Source organism: Zonotrichia albicollis, chromosome 8 (genome assembly GCF_047830755.1).
Source record: "Zonotrichia albicollis isolate bZonAlb1 chromosome 8, bZonAlb1.hap1, whole genome shotgun sequence".
Lineage (NCBI taxonomy): Eukaryota > Metazoa > Chordata > Aves > Passeriformes > Passerellidae > Zonotrichia > Zonotrichia albicollis.
In genome coordinates this window covers 9,546,991-9,564,334 of record NC_133826.1, presented here as the reverse complement: position 1 = coordinate 9,564,334, position 17,344 = coordinate 9,546,991, and the positions used below count along the sequence as shown (strand labels likewise).

Here is a 17,344-nt window from a genome sequence, read left to right as displayed (position 1 = left end):
TCTCCAGAGGCCAGGGAAAGTGCTGCAGAGGCCAGGACATGGTGGGCTGTGTGGCTGTTAGGGTTTGTGAAGGGGATTTTAAGACTAACATGAACTGAGGCACAGTGGAACAACAGGTATAAAAATTGATTGTTTTGATTGTGCTCTTTGTTGTCAAGACCACAGCGGTATTAAATGGGAACTGCTGCCTATTGATTGCACAGCTGCAATGTGTTTGTCAAGGTGGTGGTGCAGAATGAAGACAATTCCTGCATGGATAGGATAATATTTCAATTGCATTGAGATGTCATCTGCCAGGACTTTGTTCCTTCCTTATTTGGAAACTCAGTGTCCAAGGGATGTTTTCAGGAACAAAGTCCCAGGCAGTCCTCCTCCTAACCTTGCGTGGATTTTATCCTGAATTTTGTTACATTATAGGAAGTATTAAAGGTCGTATTGTTTGAGTAAAGCAAGAGTTCTGTACGGGAAAGGATTTGTCCATTCCTGTTCCTGGGCCATGTTTCTTGTGATGTATGTCTGGTAATTACAAGTCACAATTACCAGAGCTGTGCTGCTGCAAGGGAGTGTTCCCTCTTTAAATGACTTTTCAGCTCTAATGACTGGAGAAAAGCTTGTAAAAATGAACCCTAGAAGTTCAAAAACTAGAAGGTAGTTAGATTTAAAGGTCACTGTTTTGCTTTTTCATCCAGTACTATGAAATTCCAGAGTTTTATACATACATTCTAAACATTCCAGGGACTTACTGTGTTGGAATCAACAGAAATACATCGTTTGAATAGAAAAGTGCCTTCTGCCAAGAGGTGCCATCTTCTTTGAAAAGCATAAATTAAATACAGCTGCTCATATGACGAAAGAGACGTATATGCATGTCTAACTAACACACTATCCAAAGAAACAGGATAACATATAATCCCTATATCTTATCTGGTTTTTTTATTAATTTGCAGTAGCAAAAGCTGTCCTTGCTACATAGGTTTCACAGTTGGAAACTAATTCTTTCTAACAAATGAGAGTGGAAGAAATACCTTTTTTAGAATATAAACCACACAACCTGTTATAGATGCTAATGATTTATTATCTTATGCACTTGAAGTGTTTTGATTAGATCTTGACAAGTTTGTCTGACGACAGGAATTTATTTCTCCATGCTGTAAGCTGTCAGCCTTGAGATAATTCACACATGGAATTTGCTCGGCACTGTTAAACTGTAATGAAATTTCAAATTATGGAGAACTAATACTTGGAAAAAATAATGGCATGTGAGAGTTATTCATTCACTTATTTGTTATTAGTGGCTGTAACTTTTTGGTATCTTTGAAAAACTTCAAGCCAAATCCAATGTGTTACTGATCAGACCAGTCAGTGCCTGTCAATAGCATTGTTAGTCATGTCAGTCAGCACAAACACTGTGGCTAAAGATGGAAAAGAGATTACCTTACCAGTGTTATGGATTTGATTTTTTTTTTCCTATTGATTTTTTTTTTTCTTAGAGGGGATGAAAAACACATCCCGTAGATCAGTACCCTGACATCCAGCTGGTGTTGGCCGTGCTGGTGCTTGCTGTGCTCAGCCGAAGCGAAGCGGCCGGGGATGAGCGCGGCCCGTGCCGATGTTTTAAGGAGAAAACCTCCAGAATCGGGGGCCGGGCCGGCGGCCGCGGCTGCCACCTGGCGGTGTCCGGCGGGAGTGCAGCCTCTGCAGCCGGGCGGGGCCGGGGACTGCGGACAGGGGACAGTGCCGGGGATGGGGACAGGGGACAGTGCCGGGGATGGACAATGCCAGGGGATGGACAGTGCCAGAGGGACAGAGCCAGGAGATGGACAGTGCCGGGGATGGACAGTCCCCGAGGCGGGGACAGGGGACAGTACCGGGGATGGACCGTGCCAGGGGATGGGCAGTGCCGGAGATGGACAGTGCCAGGGGATGGACAATGTTGGGAGGGGACAGTGCCTGGGGATGGGCAGTGCCAGGGATGGACAGTGCCTGGGGATGGGCAGTGCCAGGGGATGGGCAGTGCCAAGGGATGTGCCGTGTCCAGCAATGTCCCCGCCTGGAGATGCCCCCGGGCTCTCTTCTGCAATAAAAACGGAAAAATCCCCCGTCTGCCTTTGCTTGTGCTGCTGAAATGCAAAATGCTGCTAAAAATCGGAAATAGTGTTTGGCCTCGAATTTTTTATGATAATACATAACATAACTAATGTGTATATTTAAAAAAACCAAATCCAAATCACCTCACAAATGCACTCTATGGCATTAATTCTTCCTCTTGGTGAGAGTGTGAGCCCATACTGCAGCAGCTGCAGGCACACCACATTCCACACTTCTGGAAGTGGTTCGGTCTGATGCTGATGAGGTATGTAGGACAGAATTAATTACTGCCTTATCTGTGCTCAGGCTTGAATTTCAAAGTTATGTTTGCTCTGTTGAGTACTTATGATTTTTAACTCCAAAGGCAATGATTGTTTAGGCAAAATGAGCAACCTTCATACCCCAGACTGTGCATTGTGAATGTGCAGCAGCAGAGCTGTGCAGTTCCACACTGAGCATGCGCTGGGAAATGTCCAGCTCTTTATTCATTCCACCTCAGTCATTTATTGATAAATAAATCAGTAATATATAATAAAAAGTAAAATTAACTCAAATTTTTTTGTTTTTTCTTCCAGAAAGAGCTCAGTCTCCCCAGAAGAGGAAGCTTGTAAGTATAATTATTCTTTATTCATCCCTTGGTTTGTTTTGAACATATATAACTGTTCAGTTGTGGAAGTAATTTAGATGGGCAGATGCTCTGTTTTCTCTGTTCAACATTTTCGAGAATCTGTCATGGGCTTGGAAAGAGCTAGCTTGGATTTCTGTGAGACTGAAGCCTCTATTCATTTCCTTAAGTGTAGCAGGAAAAGCAGGGGTAGTGTAAGCTTACTTCTAATTACCAGCCTGAGCTTGCCCTGATACCAAAGTAGCTGCAGTGTTGAGTGCTGCCCCTGTGACGGGGCTGAAGGGACTCCAGAGGAGCTGCTGATTGTTTATGTGATCTGGACAACTCTGATCACTGCTCTCCAAACAGTCTGTTGACAGAAGTCTAAGCACACAGCTCCTGGGCCACACAGGTCAGGGGTTTGTGGAGCAGGCAGCGTGATAGAGGTGTCTCAATAAAGTAGTGCATGTCACGAAATGTAGGCTTTTAAAACTGTCATTTAAACAAACAGCAATTTTTTTTAATGCATTATGATGCTTAAAGAATTTCAGCGAGCTAACTTGGTGTTTCAATGGTATTACAAGAGCTTAGCTTCTGCTATGCTTACAGATTTATGGTGGAAGAAATTGCATTATTGATTGCATTATATAAAAGAGAAAGCTTTTGTACTGCCTGCTATTGCATTATGATTTAAAATTGTTTCCCAAAGCTTGTGGACTACAGACATGAAGCTCACAAAAGCTTATAACCTTTCTTCCTCAGGTTTCTGGTTCTAATGAGAAATGATTTTCAGTCTTTCAGTGTAAGCTATCCCCTTTGTAACAGAAACAGTGTTTGGAAAATGCTGTGTAGAGCTTGTGATTCAGGGCTGAACAATACAGAGGATCAAAAGGTCTTTTTTTAAAAGTGGGGCATGACCAGACCTTTTTGTTTAGTTCATATGACAATGATAAACCAGTCAGGGAGTTATTTAAAGAACATGAAGCACTGACTGGTTTTGGGGTTTTTTTAACCAGTATGCCTCAAAGGCTGGCTTAACGAGATTTGAGAGCTTTCTAAGACAGGTGGTGTTCATCATTTGAAGATTATGAAAGTTCTTTGATCAAATAGTGGAGCAGTGAGTTACCAGTGAGTTTTTGTTGAATGTAATTTTTGCACAAAACTTTTGGAATTGAAATTGAGGATGCCAGAGATATTCCAGCTCATTCCAGCATGGAGGTGGGTATGACACAAGACTAGTCATGTATTTTCATTTGAGCTATCTGAGATACAAACGAAGTGCTTCAGATGTGTAATGTTTTAGTTACTGGTAACTAAACCAAATGACTGAATATTTTATTTCTGTATTACTTAACTCCTGCAATTTTCATTACTTCACTTTAGTTTTCTTCCACGAGTGAGTGCCTTTTAAGCTGTCACTATATGAAGTAATTTAGCAACCTGTGTCAAGAAGATCCAGGCCATAAATTTTAAGCACAAGGTTTCAGCTATTAGTGAGACTTAAGATGTATGAAGAATTGAAATGTCTTAGTTGCCTGTGTTGTCTAGCTGATTATTTGATTGTAGTTTCTGGAATTACAGATTCTCTATCAAGTCAAGTACCAAGTGTAGTCCAGAACCAAATGATGTTTTGTGGTTTGAGAAGTTTTAACTGTTCATGAAGTCAGTGGTGCATTGTGGCTGATACAGACCTGTGTTGATGATATACTATGAAATGTACAGGCTCACAGAAAAGGCTCTTGTGGAGTTGATCTGCTTGATTTTGCATATGCCAATATCAGAGTGCTTACTTGATTAAAAAAAAAATGCTCTTTGTTTTTGAATTAGAAATTAGAGAAATTTATATCAAAGGAATAATTATAATATATGCATGTAATATAAGGTACAATATACTATGTATAAATTTGTTCAACCATTTTGTCAAAAATAATGGTATTTCAACTCTAGGCAGTTCTTGGTTCTTCTGGAGGGTTTTCCTCTGCTGAAATCAACTTTAATGTGAGCCTCATATTCAAAAAGAAATTCTGAAAATAAAATTTATTCTGAAAAGCTGCTGTTGTGCTGTGGCTGATGAGCAGGGATAGGTATGGGTGTAGCCATGTCCTGAGTCATTGGCTGTCAGCCATTGACTTTTGATCACCGACAGAAGCAGAAGCAGGAATGGACAGGAGGATGAAGTACCTGGCTTGGAGCCAGAAAACCTCAAGAGGTGCATGAATTTCCTTTGCAAATTCCAGCCTTTGTAGCAGTTGAGTAGCAATTGAATTATATACAAAAATCAGCCACTCAGCATTTTTTTGTATGCTAGTCTGGAGGTTGGGGTGCACTTCTGTAAAAAATCTGCTACTGCTGACTGGTTTGGTGATTGCTTTGCTGGATTGTTGAGTTACAAAGGTTTTAGCCTGTGGATCATCCTGGGTATTTGTCATTGCTGAATGAAAAAGGATGAGATACTCCTGAAAATGCTTCTAACTTTTTCTTTGTGTGACTCTCAATATTTCATATTTCCTGAGTCAGTATAAGTAATCTCTGTTTTATTGCAGGGACTGATTATAAGCAGGGACAACAAGAGCTACTGTGCTTATTTGTGCTAAGGAAAAGGAGTGGAGTTACATGTCTCACTGTTTTTGTCAGGAGAACATGAGAACTTTTGTCACCTAAAGAAGCTCTTGGGTGGGAGCTGAACAGAATGAATGGTGGGATGGAGCCTGTGAAGTCTGTTGATGAGTGTTGCTGACTGTTTCCATATTAGCAGAAGGAAACACAGGCACGCTGTAGGGGATGGCTTTGCACTTGGGTATCTTGCGATCCTAATTTTGAAATAATCAGCACAGAGTGAGCAGACATGTAAAACAGATGGGGGAATTGTATGCAGGGTGACATTAAGAGAAATGCCTGATAATTTAGATACCATTTTGTTGTTAATGTGCTTAAAGTGTTTGTGTTTCTATGGGGGGTTATGTTTAATGCACTAAAGGAGATGATATTCAGCTGAGTTGTAGGCTGCTGAGAGACTGAATAGTTAGAGAACAGGAATAAGTAGTTATATTTTGTCTCTGGTGTGGTTCAATAATCAGAGTTCAAAGTTTTCCTTTAATGAATTATGCATATAAATGTATTGGTTATGTTTTTCCCCATGCTTTGTTCACAAAAGAAATAATTACCATTCATGAATATTTTCTTTAGTTTCAAATAGTGGATGTGGAGTGATAGACTCAAACTTTGATCTCCAGCGTATTAGTCAAAGTGGTTTAATTATTTTCAGCCATTATCCTCTTCTGTTCTCTGTACAGATTGGTTTTTGTATTGTTGGCTGCAGCTTTCACATGGCTGTGATGTGCACCTGCACGTGAATCACAGCAGAGACGTTCCAGACTGGAAGGGACAAAGGTGGGGACTTTGCAGCAGGAGCATCCCGTGGTGCAGCACCTCTGTGTGTGTGTTCATGTGTCTGGGAGCAGCGCAGCACCCACTAGATCAGGCTGCAAACTGCATTTCCTCCTGGCTGCAGGATGCCCAGCACCAGCCTGGAGCTCACTGTTGCTCCTGCTTGCCTCCTTGGCTGAGCAGTAGTCACTAAATCCAGTTGGGGTTGCCCTTGAGCCATCTGGTTTCTTGTTCAGTACCCCAGTAATAATAAATTAATTGTAAATTCAGTTCTTTATAGCATTAACTTTATTGACCTGTTCAGGCTTTTTAATGAAAAATGTGGGTTTATATTTTAAATCCTCATGGTTTCTAAGGCAGGGTTCATGGTGTGGGTTGCTGTAATTTTTGTTCTAAATGTAAAATTTTCTGAAAAGAAAACACAGCTTTCCCATATTATGTCCAAATTTGAAAAGAGTAATTTCCTCAGCAAACTAAATTTGCTAAACCAGTTTCTAACTTCAGCTGTAAGTTTTTTTTGTTAATTATTTCCTGCTATCAACCATCTGTATCAAATATACTTTAAAAGGCTGTATACAAATGGAAAAAGAAACTGGAGGCATAAGAAACGTGAAACAATAGTTTTAGTCCAGAATATATCCAGTAAAAATACACATTTATATGAACCAAATATTATACATTGTTGTTTTGATGGTGATTGGTGCTGGTAAAGAGTAGTATTTACCTGAAGTTTTTATGTCTGTCTCTGAAACATGGTAAGCAACATAAAAATGTTTGTTGAAGATGTGTGCAAGCCTTTTATGGTGGTCTTTATTCCTTCTGATCACTTTTTAAGGCAGCTTATGTCCCCTGTGGGACTTGTTTTCTCTCATTCTCTCCCCCCTTCTCTGCTTTACCATTTTAGTTTAAACCTCTGAAAATTCTTAGTTTCTGCTGCCCTAGACATTTCTGAGAGGGTTTCATTAAACAAGTCTTAATCATAATTTGTTAAACTTGCCCCCAGCTTCTTGACAGTAAAATAACACACAAACACACCAAGGCATTTCTTTGGGGCCTGTGTTGAACTGCTTGTATTTTTTTTTTTTGAATGTTTAGACCTTGGAAACAATAAGAAGTTTGATGGCAGGAAAGAAAATTTCTGGCCTTTAGTGGTTTACATCTTCGTGCTGCCATGCTCAGGTGCGGTGGGAATTTGCTCTGTGTCTGCAGAGAAATGGGGTATATAATTCAGTTTCTGCTCCTCTTGGTGGGTGAGTGTTTCTGCTGGTGATGGATGGATGCCGTTTCCCTGCCAGGAGCCAGTGCCACTGTCCCAGGAGTGGGAAAGCCAAAGTGCAGGAAGTGGATGAAAAATGGTTCTGAAAAGGAGTAGGGAATTTTGCTGCTTTTGCACTCTGTTCTGATTTGGATGATGAAATAAAGTAAGAAATAATGCCTCCAGTCAGTGCATTCTGCTTGTGGTGCTTTATATAGATGGGGAGAGAAAGAGGTGCACTCTTCTGACCACCCCATCCTTCTATGAGCATGTAGAAGCAGCTCACAAGCAGTAGGTCAAAAATAACCTGCTGCTCTTAAGATGATCCATGAGGCTGGTTCTGGAGGTGGAACATGCTGAATTATTCTTGTGGAGCTCCACAGCACTGCTGCTATTCCTGTATTAGACTTTAAAAATTATTTGAAAGCATTGTTTCTTCAAAAGAAGTGATTTGGTGAATCAGGAGTATTTTAGTGTTATGTATAGACTGTAATCTGAGAGACAAAGAATTTATGGAGGTTTTCATCAAGGATTTAAAAGTGGAAAAAGTATTTTGTGCAGTTTTTATTGTCAAGTTTCCACTACTTAATCCAGGCTCTCATTTAATAAGTACAATAGAGTTATTCGTAGCATACCAAATCTGTACTTTTTGTTGCTTGCTGTGCTGTCTGACTCCAGAGGCACAGTGTGGGGACAGGGGCTTTGGTTGTGTAAGGAACAGGGAACAGCCATCCTGGCCCTTCCTCCTCAGCCCGGCACTCTGCTTTCCTAATTGCTGAGAGATTGCGATTTTGTGGTGTGGGGCTGTGATCAGAATCATGGGGAGGTCTGAAGATCAGAATTGTCACCTGGAATTTGACTTGGTAGATGAGTATTTGTGAATGGCAGCCTAAATACAGCCTTTAGCACTCTAAAACCTATATAGTTTTTAGAGTGCTAAAGGCTGTATTTAGGCTGCCATTATATATATATATATATATATATATATATATAAACCCATATATGTAAATATAAACATACATGCATACACATATATATATATACATATATACATACATGCATATATACATACATGCATACACACATATATACATATATACATGTATATGGAGACTTTTTTGAGGAAAGTGACATTCTTACGAATACACATTTAAAAAATGTTGGGCATCATTTGGGGGCCGTTTTGTTATTAGCACAGAACTGATTTTGAGCTGGTTGAAGTCGCTGTTTGCAAGCAGAAGTGTAAAGGGAACATTTTCTCCTGGTGAAGGTGTTCCCCCTTCCTTCCCTGCGGCTCCCGGGCTGCTGCCAGCGCTGCTGCCCTGTTCTCGCTGCTGGAATCCATAAAGTCTCTGTGTGGAGCACAGTCTGGGGGTTTCGGGAGCTGTTTGGAGCTGCTGTAGCCGAGGGATTGATTTCGGAGCGGGCAGGTTCCCGTGTCCCGCCGCCGGGCGCAGCTGCTCCCGCTCCCTCTGAGGGCTCTGCCGGGCATCGGGAGCGAGCGCCGCTCTGCCCCATCGCCCTGCGGTGTCCGGGCTGCTCCGAGAGCCCTGCCAGAGCCCTCTCACTGTGCCGTGCCCCCCTTGGCTTTGCTGGGGGCGGCTGCTGCTGCTGCCGGCAGCCCCGGCGCTGGTGAATCAGCGGGTGATGTGCGGGGCTCGGCCGGAGCGCGGCAGGACCGCGCTGCTGGCGCTGTGACAGGTCAGATGGCCCCTCTGTGTCCTGGGCTCCTGCCTTTCCTTCTGCTGCCCTCCGCTGCCTTTCGCCGGATGCTGGGAACAGCCTCGCAGGAGATTTTTTTAATCTGAATATTTTAATTTTTTTTATAAAGAATTAGGTTTTTGACATGAGCTGTGTGATTAATCTGGACCATTGCTGAGGTGTCTGTGACACGGGGGTGTGTGAAGAGCTCGGCATTGCACTGATTGTTCCGTGCTCTGCGCTGGAGCGATAACAGTGGCCTCTCCTCCCCAGCCCTAAGCCTCTTAGGCTGGGAAGAGGCATATCAGTGTATCAGCACAATGATGAAGCGGAGGAAACAGAGGCTCGGAGCCCCATCTCTGCGGATCCAGTAAGGACTGATGTGAAAAAGAAATTGCACTTAATCGTTTCGAATGGAAGCTATGAAGAGGAAAAACTGGCCAGAATTTTCTGTGGCCAATAGACGTTGCTTTGATTTGTTAGAACTTTCTTTATCTGTCATGCTTATTTGGCTGTACATGAAATTTCAGCTTTAGCATTTTACTTTTGGGGAGTGTTGACCATGAAGTATAGCCAAAAAAAAAGAGCAATGTTTCAATGTTTTAAACTGGGATACATTGTGGTTAAATTTTGTCCCAAGCATTAGTGTAGTCAGATTAAATGTTTGTAACTCTGTCTTTCTGGTTTGATCATTCTTCAGATTTAAAAAGCACTTTTAATAATCTGTCACAGCGCTAAAATCTTCAGAAACCTTTGTTACCTTTGCTGTGTTCTAGATTTAAGAATGCTTTTGAAAACTTCTAGATTTGAAGCAAGAAGTCTTAGCTACATTGCCACATGTATTTCTACAGATGGAATTTTAACGAGCATTTTCTTTTTAAATGCTTTTCCTTTATAAGTGCTTTGAAATCTACTAATGGAAACTGCTATTTATGATCATAATTATATTTATTATTTCTATTAAGTAAAATTAAGGAAATTGTATTTTTAATACTGTGTTCTTAAGTAGAGGAGGTGAAAAGAATCTGTGGTGTAGTCAGTGGAGGGAGGAGCAGGGTAAGAGGCAGGCTTAACCTTTCCTGTCTGCACACTGTAAAGCTCATCAGCTGTTTAAGCAGAGATTGCTGTGGGGAGGATTTCCAGTGTATAAAGGTTGCATTACTGATAAGTATTTGGATTCATCAGGAAATTCAAAGCTTAGGAGCATGGACGAACATGCTTGACTTCAGGACCCTAAGTGTAAAATATCTGAATTATTAACCAAAACAGAAACATGCCTCAAATTTCCATTTTGCTCACTTTTGTGTTTAAATATGGTAAATAGAAACTTTTTTTCAGCCCTCAGTCAAAAATCAAAGTTATAGGTATAAGAACACACTGGCAATAATTTGTATTCTAACACATAAGCACTGTGTAATACCAATAATTGTAAGTTAACTTTTACTTTATTTTTAGTGAAGGACATCACATCGTGTATAGTTCACTAAAGTAGGTGTTAGAATCTCTGCTCTGTGTTTATGTACAAGTCTGTTTGCAGCTTTTTGAAAAGCAGCTACTTTGAGACCTTTTCTGTGCCCTGTGTGAATACAAATGTGCCTTGGCTGCTGAGCCTGCAAAAGCAGGAGAGTGCACAGAGCTGAGCACAGAGCTGGGCACCAGCACCCTCAGCTCCAATCCTGATGCTGCCGTGGATGTGCTGTGGACATGTCACTAAACCTCTTCATGCCTCAGTTTCCCCACTGCTAAAATTAGAATAAAGCCATTTTGCAGTGCTGCTTTCAGGCTTAATTAGTTGTTGCTCTAAAACAACTGCCACTGCTAAATGTTGTTTTCTAGTTAATGGTTTGTGTCATTCATATTTTCACAGTTGTGTGTTTTGGTTATTGCCACAGCTGTGGCATGGAACCATGGCTCCCAAATTGTGAAGGCAGTGATAGAAATGGTCTATGTTTGCTGATGGTGCCATTATTAATTTGTTCATTTTTCTCAATTAAGCACTTTATATTAGAGATTGACAATGATGTGTATTCCAGAAAGCCTGGAAATCACTGCAAGAAAGGATTTGGATAATTCCATATTTGAGGATTTTTTGTAGTGGAAAAATAACATTGAATAGATATTAAATTGACTGAAAAGTACATTTTGATTTGGATGATAATGGAAAAAAATTACTTTTGACCACTCAGTTTATTGCATTTGTTTAGAAGATATAACTTGTATTTTGAAATTATCTTTTTTCTTTATTGAAACAGAAGATGTAATATTGACTCTGATTTTTTTTTTCCACTGTGGTACCTTGTCAGAATCTCCTCTCCTTTGTTCTCCCACTGCCGAGGAAATGATGTTCATCAGCACATGTTCTCTCCTACATCTGCTCCAGGTCTGCAGCATCTTAAATTCCCATTTAGTGCTGACTGTGCACTTGTCACTTCTCCTCTAGTATTTTACCTGAACTCACAAGCCCAGAGCAATCCATCTAGTCCATGCTACAGCCATCCTTTTCAGTGGAGGTAAGGACAGGTATTAACTAGGACTTTTTAACAGTTTGGTGTTGGTATAACCATCTATGAACTTAACAGCTTTACAGTTCAAGAGAATAACACCTAACAGAAGGAAACAGCTTCCTACTCAGAGCTTACTTCCAGCCTTTTACTGTTGAAGTTGATGTTGTGTTTTGGGACAAAGTTTTTGTAGTTTGCATGTAGCCCTATGTAGGGGAAAAGATAAATTGGATTTAGGAATGGAAACCTGTCTGGTGGTGTGTGCATGCCTGTTCCTGGTGGTACCTTGTGCAGCTTGTACCGTGCAGCAGAGGAGCCCTCACAGGCATGTCTGGTGTCAGGAAAACCAATTTAAAAGTCAAGCAGCCTAAAGTGGGGTCCTTAAAAACCCCTGTTTAAGTAGTGAGTCTATGCTAAATACTGCACCCTCTTCTATTCCCTGGAAATCCACTCTGCTTTCTTACAGAGTTTGGCAGGCTGAAGTCTCCAAGCACAGGGTACACAAAGGATAAGGAGTAGAATCAAGCCTGTTGTTAGCAGGCTTGAGTGAAGGATACAAGAGTTTCCAAATCAAAAATAGCCCAAACCAGCTCAGTTTATATTAAAGCATTTAACAGCTCAATTGATACATTTTCCCTTCAGGATTAGCTCTTGCTCCTCGCTGTGCTCGTGTAGCACAGGCACAGCCATCAGCCACCCCAGTGGAAACCTTCAGCTTCTTCTCTCAGGGGGAATGTCACCAGCTCTCAGGGGTACAGTCCAGGCAAAGGCTCACACACGCTGGAGATCTTTGCGTGTGTGGTTATGAAACTGGAGCTCAGTGGTACCTACTTAAAACTTGAGCCAACACAGCACCACAGGGCTGGTTTTGAAGTTCACATGCTGCAGGGTGGATGTGGCTGGTCAAATTTCAGTTACTCATCAGGTGGTAATGCAATAGCCCCTGAATCGAGATGTTATTTCAGAGGGAGGTTGGTCTTGCTGGCCAGCTCTGGTAGGACTAACCAGAAAATGTGAAGTTGAACTATTTTAGGCTTCTGCCCCTCTAATGCAGAGTAATGTATATGACATCTGTTGAGTGGAAATCAGGTTGTCAGCAGAGGAAAGGGACGCTGCATGTGTCTGTCCTCACTGTGCATGGCCATGGGGAAAGGCTTGCCCAGCCTCTGCTGCTTTCCCTGCACGCTGGGCAGCGCTTGGTGACAATTCTTAATAAGGTGCTCACTTTGGCAGCACTTGGGGGAAGTGAAGGGCAGCAACTACAGAACAGTCTCCTAACATTTCAATGTCATGGCCATCAATCTAATTTTAAACGAATTTTTATTATTTAAAGGCTGGTATTGGGTAATGTTCCTTTAAACAAGGATGATTAAACTCGATTAAATGCTGTTTAGCCTTGGGGCTAATTAACAGACTGGTAAGTGGCAATTAAATATCAAGATTAGATTATTGTTAAAGTCAGCTGAGAATGGTTCTTTTTGGAGATGAAATCTGATGCTTATTGATTATTTTCAAAAACCTTTTTGGTACTTACTGCTTTTTCTTCCTCTGAGAAACCTTCAATTTTCAGAGTTCTGACATGGGTCAGTGAATAATTTACTCTTTAAGAACAATTCATATAAAAGTCTTAATAGCAAGCTTTATTCCACTGTTACTATGGACTCCTTGATAATAATGTTTTTCACATATGGGGACCTTCCAGCCATCTGCTCTTTTAATACTGAATGGTTGATGATTCACAGATACATGGTTCTGTGTGAGAGCTTAGGTCGACTATAATAAGTTTTTATTTTTGTCGTTGTTGCTTTCACCTGTGCAGCTCTTGATCCTGTTTTATCCTGTTTTTCTTTGTTGTAGTTTTGTTTACTTGGTTACAGTGCCAGTGATAGCCATTCCTCCTTGCTTAGAGCAAAGGTTCGTCTTGGCAAGTTCCCCCTGTCATTGATCTGCTCAGCTTAGCACCTCAGGTTAGCCAGGCAGTGATTCATTTCCATGGCTATGCAGGGAACTGCTGGAAAATATAACAAGAAAAAACTTGTGCCTTCACTTTAAATCTTCCTCACTTTTTACCTTTGGTACATTGCATTTGCAAGAATTCACACAGATTTTCCCTCCTTCCCTATATTTCGTGGTGCCACTGATAATTTTATGTTGACAGATGAACAACTGTTGGTGCATCTGATGTCAAGACAGATGGCATGGAAGTTCATGGCTTCTGAAAGAATTAATCTAATTAAGATTGAAAATATTTTATACATAACCTTTGAACAAATGAAAATAATGTAAACCTTGCAAAAGAGTAAAAGGAAATGTGGTCTGATTACAATAAAACCAAATTGATAACAGGTGGAATAAGACTGCTATAGTTGATGGAAATGTGGGTTGGAATTAAGGTCATGCATCTTTAGGAAGAAAAGAGAATTATGTCCAGAATTAAACAAGTTGTGATTTTTGTCTTTGGGATCTGGCTTGCACTCTTCTGGGGGTAACAGGAAAGTCAAATTACTGAAGAAGAAAATGAGGCCATGGTTCACAGCTGGTCCTCTTTATGAGCTGGCAAATCTTTGTGCACCCATATTTGTCCTTTAATTTAATCAAAATATGAATTTACAGCATTTTTTGCTCTCAGGTTGCTTAAGAGATGTCATGAATTGATTGTTCTAACTTGGAAGTGATGAACCGTGAGATTAAAGGAGAGTGCAATTACCCCCATTCCAGAAAATGTTACATTCTGTGTAACACCCTCAGTGAGATATAAGACATTTTCAGTCGTTCTAGAAACAGTTTAATTTGTTTGTGGTAAAAAGGATGAAAGTGTCCAGGTGCTGTTTTTCTGGCATCTCTGAGTGCTGCAGCTGAGGTGAAGTCTCAGTGGAAATTTGCTTCAATTTCCTAACAAACCAAGGGAAGAGTTGGCTTCAGCTGCATCATTCCAGGGGCATTTTCTCGTGCTATTTCAATTTCATGAATTCATACCAGTTGTGGAACATGTTCTTATAGGGATGTATGGTGGAGGTTATTTTTATAGGAATGTTTTCCCTTGGAAATTCTAGCTTTAATGAAGTCTATTGGAAATAGCTATTAATTTTTTTATAGCTTTTCAGAAGAGTTTAATAGAATTTTTTCCTAGCCTGTACAAAATCTGGTCACCATTTGTGGATGTGATGGTGACCAGACCCTTGCTGTCTTATTTAAGTAAAACAAAACGGGAAACCTAATGTTGCTCCAAAATAGTCTTTAAGCACACTACATAATTACTTGATCAGTGTGTAATTACAATGTTATGAGTTTTATATAATTAGGATTTTATGGACATCTGTGATATAATTTAGGAATATATTAATTTATTTACATAAAAAGGCTATTCTAGGAAACAAGCCTTTCATCAATAATTGTGGTAAGTAACAAGAATATATTATATATAGGCATCCAGCAAATGTCCTGGAGGGCTGCCTGCCTTTATTTAAATCCTTTTTTGTACAAGCTGTTGCAATGGGTGAGGGCAGGCCTATATTTAGAGCTGTGGCTTGTTTGGGTGTGTGAGTGAGGTTGGGTGGGCAGTGTCCTGGGCAGGTCTGATCCATTGCAGTGAATCCAGTGGGCTTTCCAGGTTTGCAGGGTGCTGGTCAGCAAACCCTCCCCAAAGGGTGGGGATGGGACATCCACTTTCTTGGAATGGATCTCCTGTTAGACCATGGCTCTTTATCCTGTGTGTGAGGATTGCTGGTGTGCCTTGATGAGAGCCTTGTAACTCCAGTCCTGCTGCTTCAGGCAGGTCAGAAATCCCTTCCATAGCACAAGGATGTAATCTTGGCACATACATCCCCAGATCACCTGAGGTCTGGGTTTTGAAGATTGCATATATTTTACATCAGGGCCGTCGCTGTAAACAGAAGTTCCTTATTTTTAAGGAAGATCAAAAACATTTTAGAATTCAGACTTGATAAGTTTCTTTGTTCTTATTTTGAAATACCTCAAGGCTTATCAAAAGTTGTTGATGGTTTCCTATCTTTGCCTAAATTTTGCTTAGTGTAAAGTCACTTGATATCATACAGGTTTTAAATTTTTTTTTTGTTAGAATTTCCTATTTGACAAATGCTGGAGGATTAATGAAGAGGCCTATCTTCAGTTTGAATGACATTTGGTAATTCTTCTTGTTTTGCAGTAAGTGTTATCCTCCTGGTTTAGTGCTTGATTTGGTACAGGTTCTGCTTTCTTAAATGTGCTAAATAATTGGTCAGAGTTGACTGCAAGATGGCATAATGTCACTTTTGGAAACAGTGTAGATCAGCAATTCAAGAATAATGAGAAACAGAACAACTTTGTGGATATATCATTATGCATAATGTGAAATGATGAATTTTGAGTAGGTAAGCTTTTGGCAACTGAATTCTAATCTACATCTCACATTGAATGAATTGAGTTTCCCAGAATTAATTTCTTTTTTAATGGAAATTTTTCTCCTTATTCCTTTTCCTTTGTACTGGTTATTATTCTTGGGAATCATTTTTCCCATCTAAGAAACTACATGGGAGGGTCACACTGTTGATACTTGAAATGTGACAAGCTCAGATAACTTCTTGTGTGTCTTAGGCTGACAGGAAACTGTTTGTTTAATATGGTTGGCAATATTGAGGTACAGTGGCCTGAATGGTATAATTTTTTCATGTGAAGGCATTATGCAAATGCAAAAATCCCTGCATCCTGCCTGGAGCTGCAGTAGCAGAAGAGTTAAACCCTGGGGTTTGGAGCCCGAGGTGTGAATTCTTGTCTCCTTCCAGGCTCACCATTTGGCTGCCCTCCATGGGACCAATTGTAAATCACAACCTGGTGGTTTGACCTGGGAAATTGGAGGCTCCCAGAGGGGAGCTTGTTCTTGTGACTTTAGGAGTTGGAGAGCTTTGCTGTTTGTTGGCCATTTCATCTATAAACCGTATAAGGTTACGGTTCATAACTGGTTTTTCTATAATCGTGTTTGAAGGCTGTGATCTGCTGGTGCACCTGTGTATGAGCTGACTCATTTACTACCCCTGCACTGTTCAGAGTTTGGGATGCTTGGGATAAGTCAGCAACTTCCAGGGAGGAACGAAGAGCTCAGAAGGTTCTTAAGAGACTGTAGTAAATACTGAAGCCTTTCTTTTTCTGTCCTTATCCTCAAATAACAGAGAGTTCCTCAAACGACAGTGGTGTGCTCCTTCCAAGTAGTCTCTCCTTCAAAGACTTTTTGATCTTGAATACAGATGCAGAAACATCCAGAGCACTGAAAGATTCCTGGCACGGGAATAGTTCTGAGAAAGAAATAAATTCTTAACCAGACAGTCATGTGTTTAGTATTGTTGATAGACAGGGCCATGCATTTTCCAAGATTTGTTTTTAATTGGACTATGAGGCAACCAGGGGCTATTTTTAGTTTTAATTTGGAAAATCAGTGAGTATGCAAAGAGGGCTGTTAATGTCCTGTGCTGAAGCACTGATAGTAGAGATGTCCTAACAGTGAGTAGTTGGTGTCACCTTCGTGGCCTGGAGCTGGGGGGAATCAGAGGTTATTTTACACAGCTGTGTGTGTCAGCCCAGAACTGTTCCTGCCCATGAGCAGTAGGTTCCTATCCAATGCTTTTCTTTAAAAAATTGCTTTTTGAAGACATGTGTTACAGATTTTATTTAGTTAGATAAACCATTTAGTCGATCAATATTAACCTGAAGGCTTAAGGAAGGTTTAGGATGTAAAGAAGGAAAGAGAATCTCAGGGTAACTTTTCACCAATTTTTGGAATGGCAACCCATTTCAGCTATGTCTTGCTATCCTGAG

The 17,344-nt window shown here is 40.7% G+C and overlaps 1 protein-coding gene across 10 annotated transcripts in view; it reads left to right on the top strand.

The window, feature by feature from the left end:
- The window catches only part of MAST2 (microtubule associated serine/threonine kinase 2), a 186,871-nt gene that overhangs the window by 77,851 nt on the left and 91,676 nt on the right, over nt 1-17,344 (top strand). For 5 of the 10 annotated variants that reach the window (XM_074545874.1, XM_074545875.1, XM_026790387.2 and 2 more), the window contains 2 exons: nt 2,664-2,695; nt 11,339-11,545. In XM_074545874.1, the coding sequence (XP_074401975.1) occupies nt 2,664-2,695; nt 11,339-11,545 (239 nt within the window). Of the gene's footprint in view, nt 1-2,663; nt 2,696-9,109; nt 9,406-11,338; nt 11,546-17,344 lie in introns of those variants that run through there. The other 5 variants (XM_014263796.3, XM_074545880.1, XM_074545879.1 and 2 more) reach the window with 2 other exon arrangements.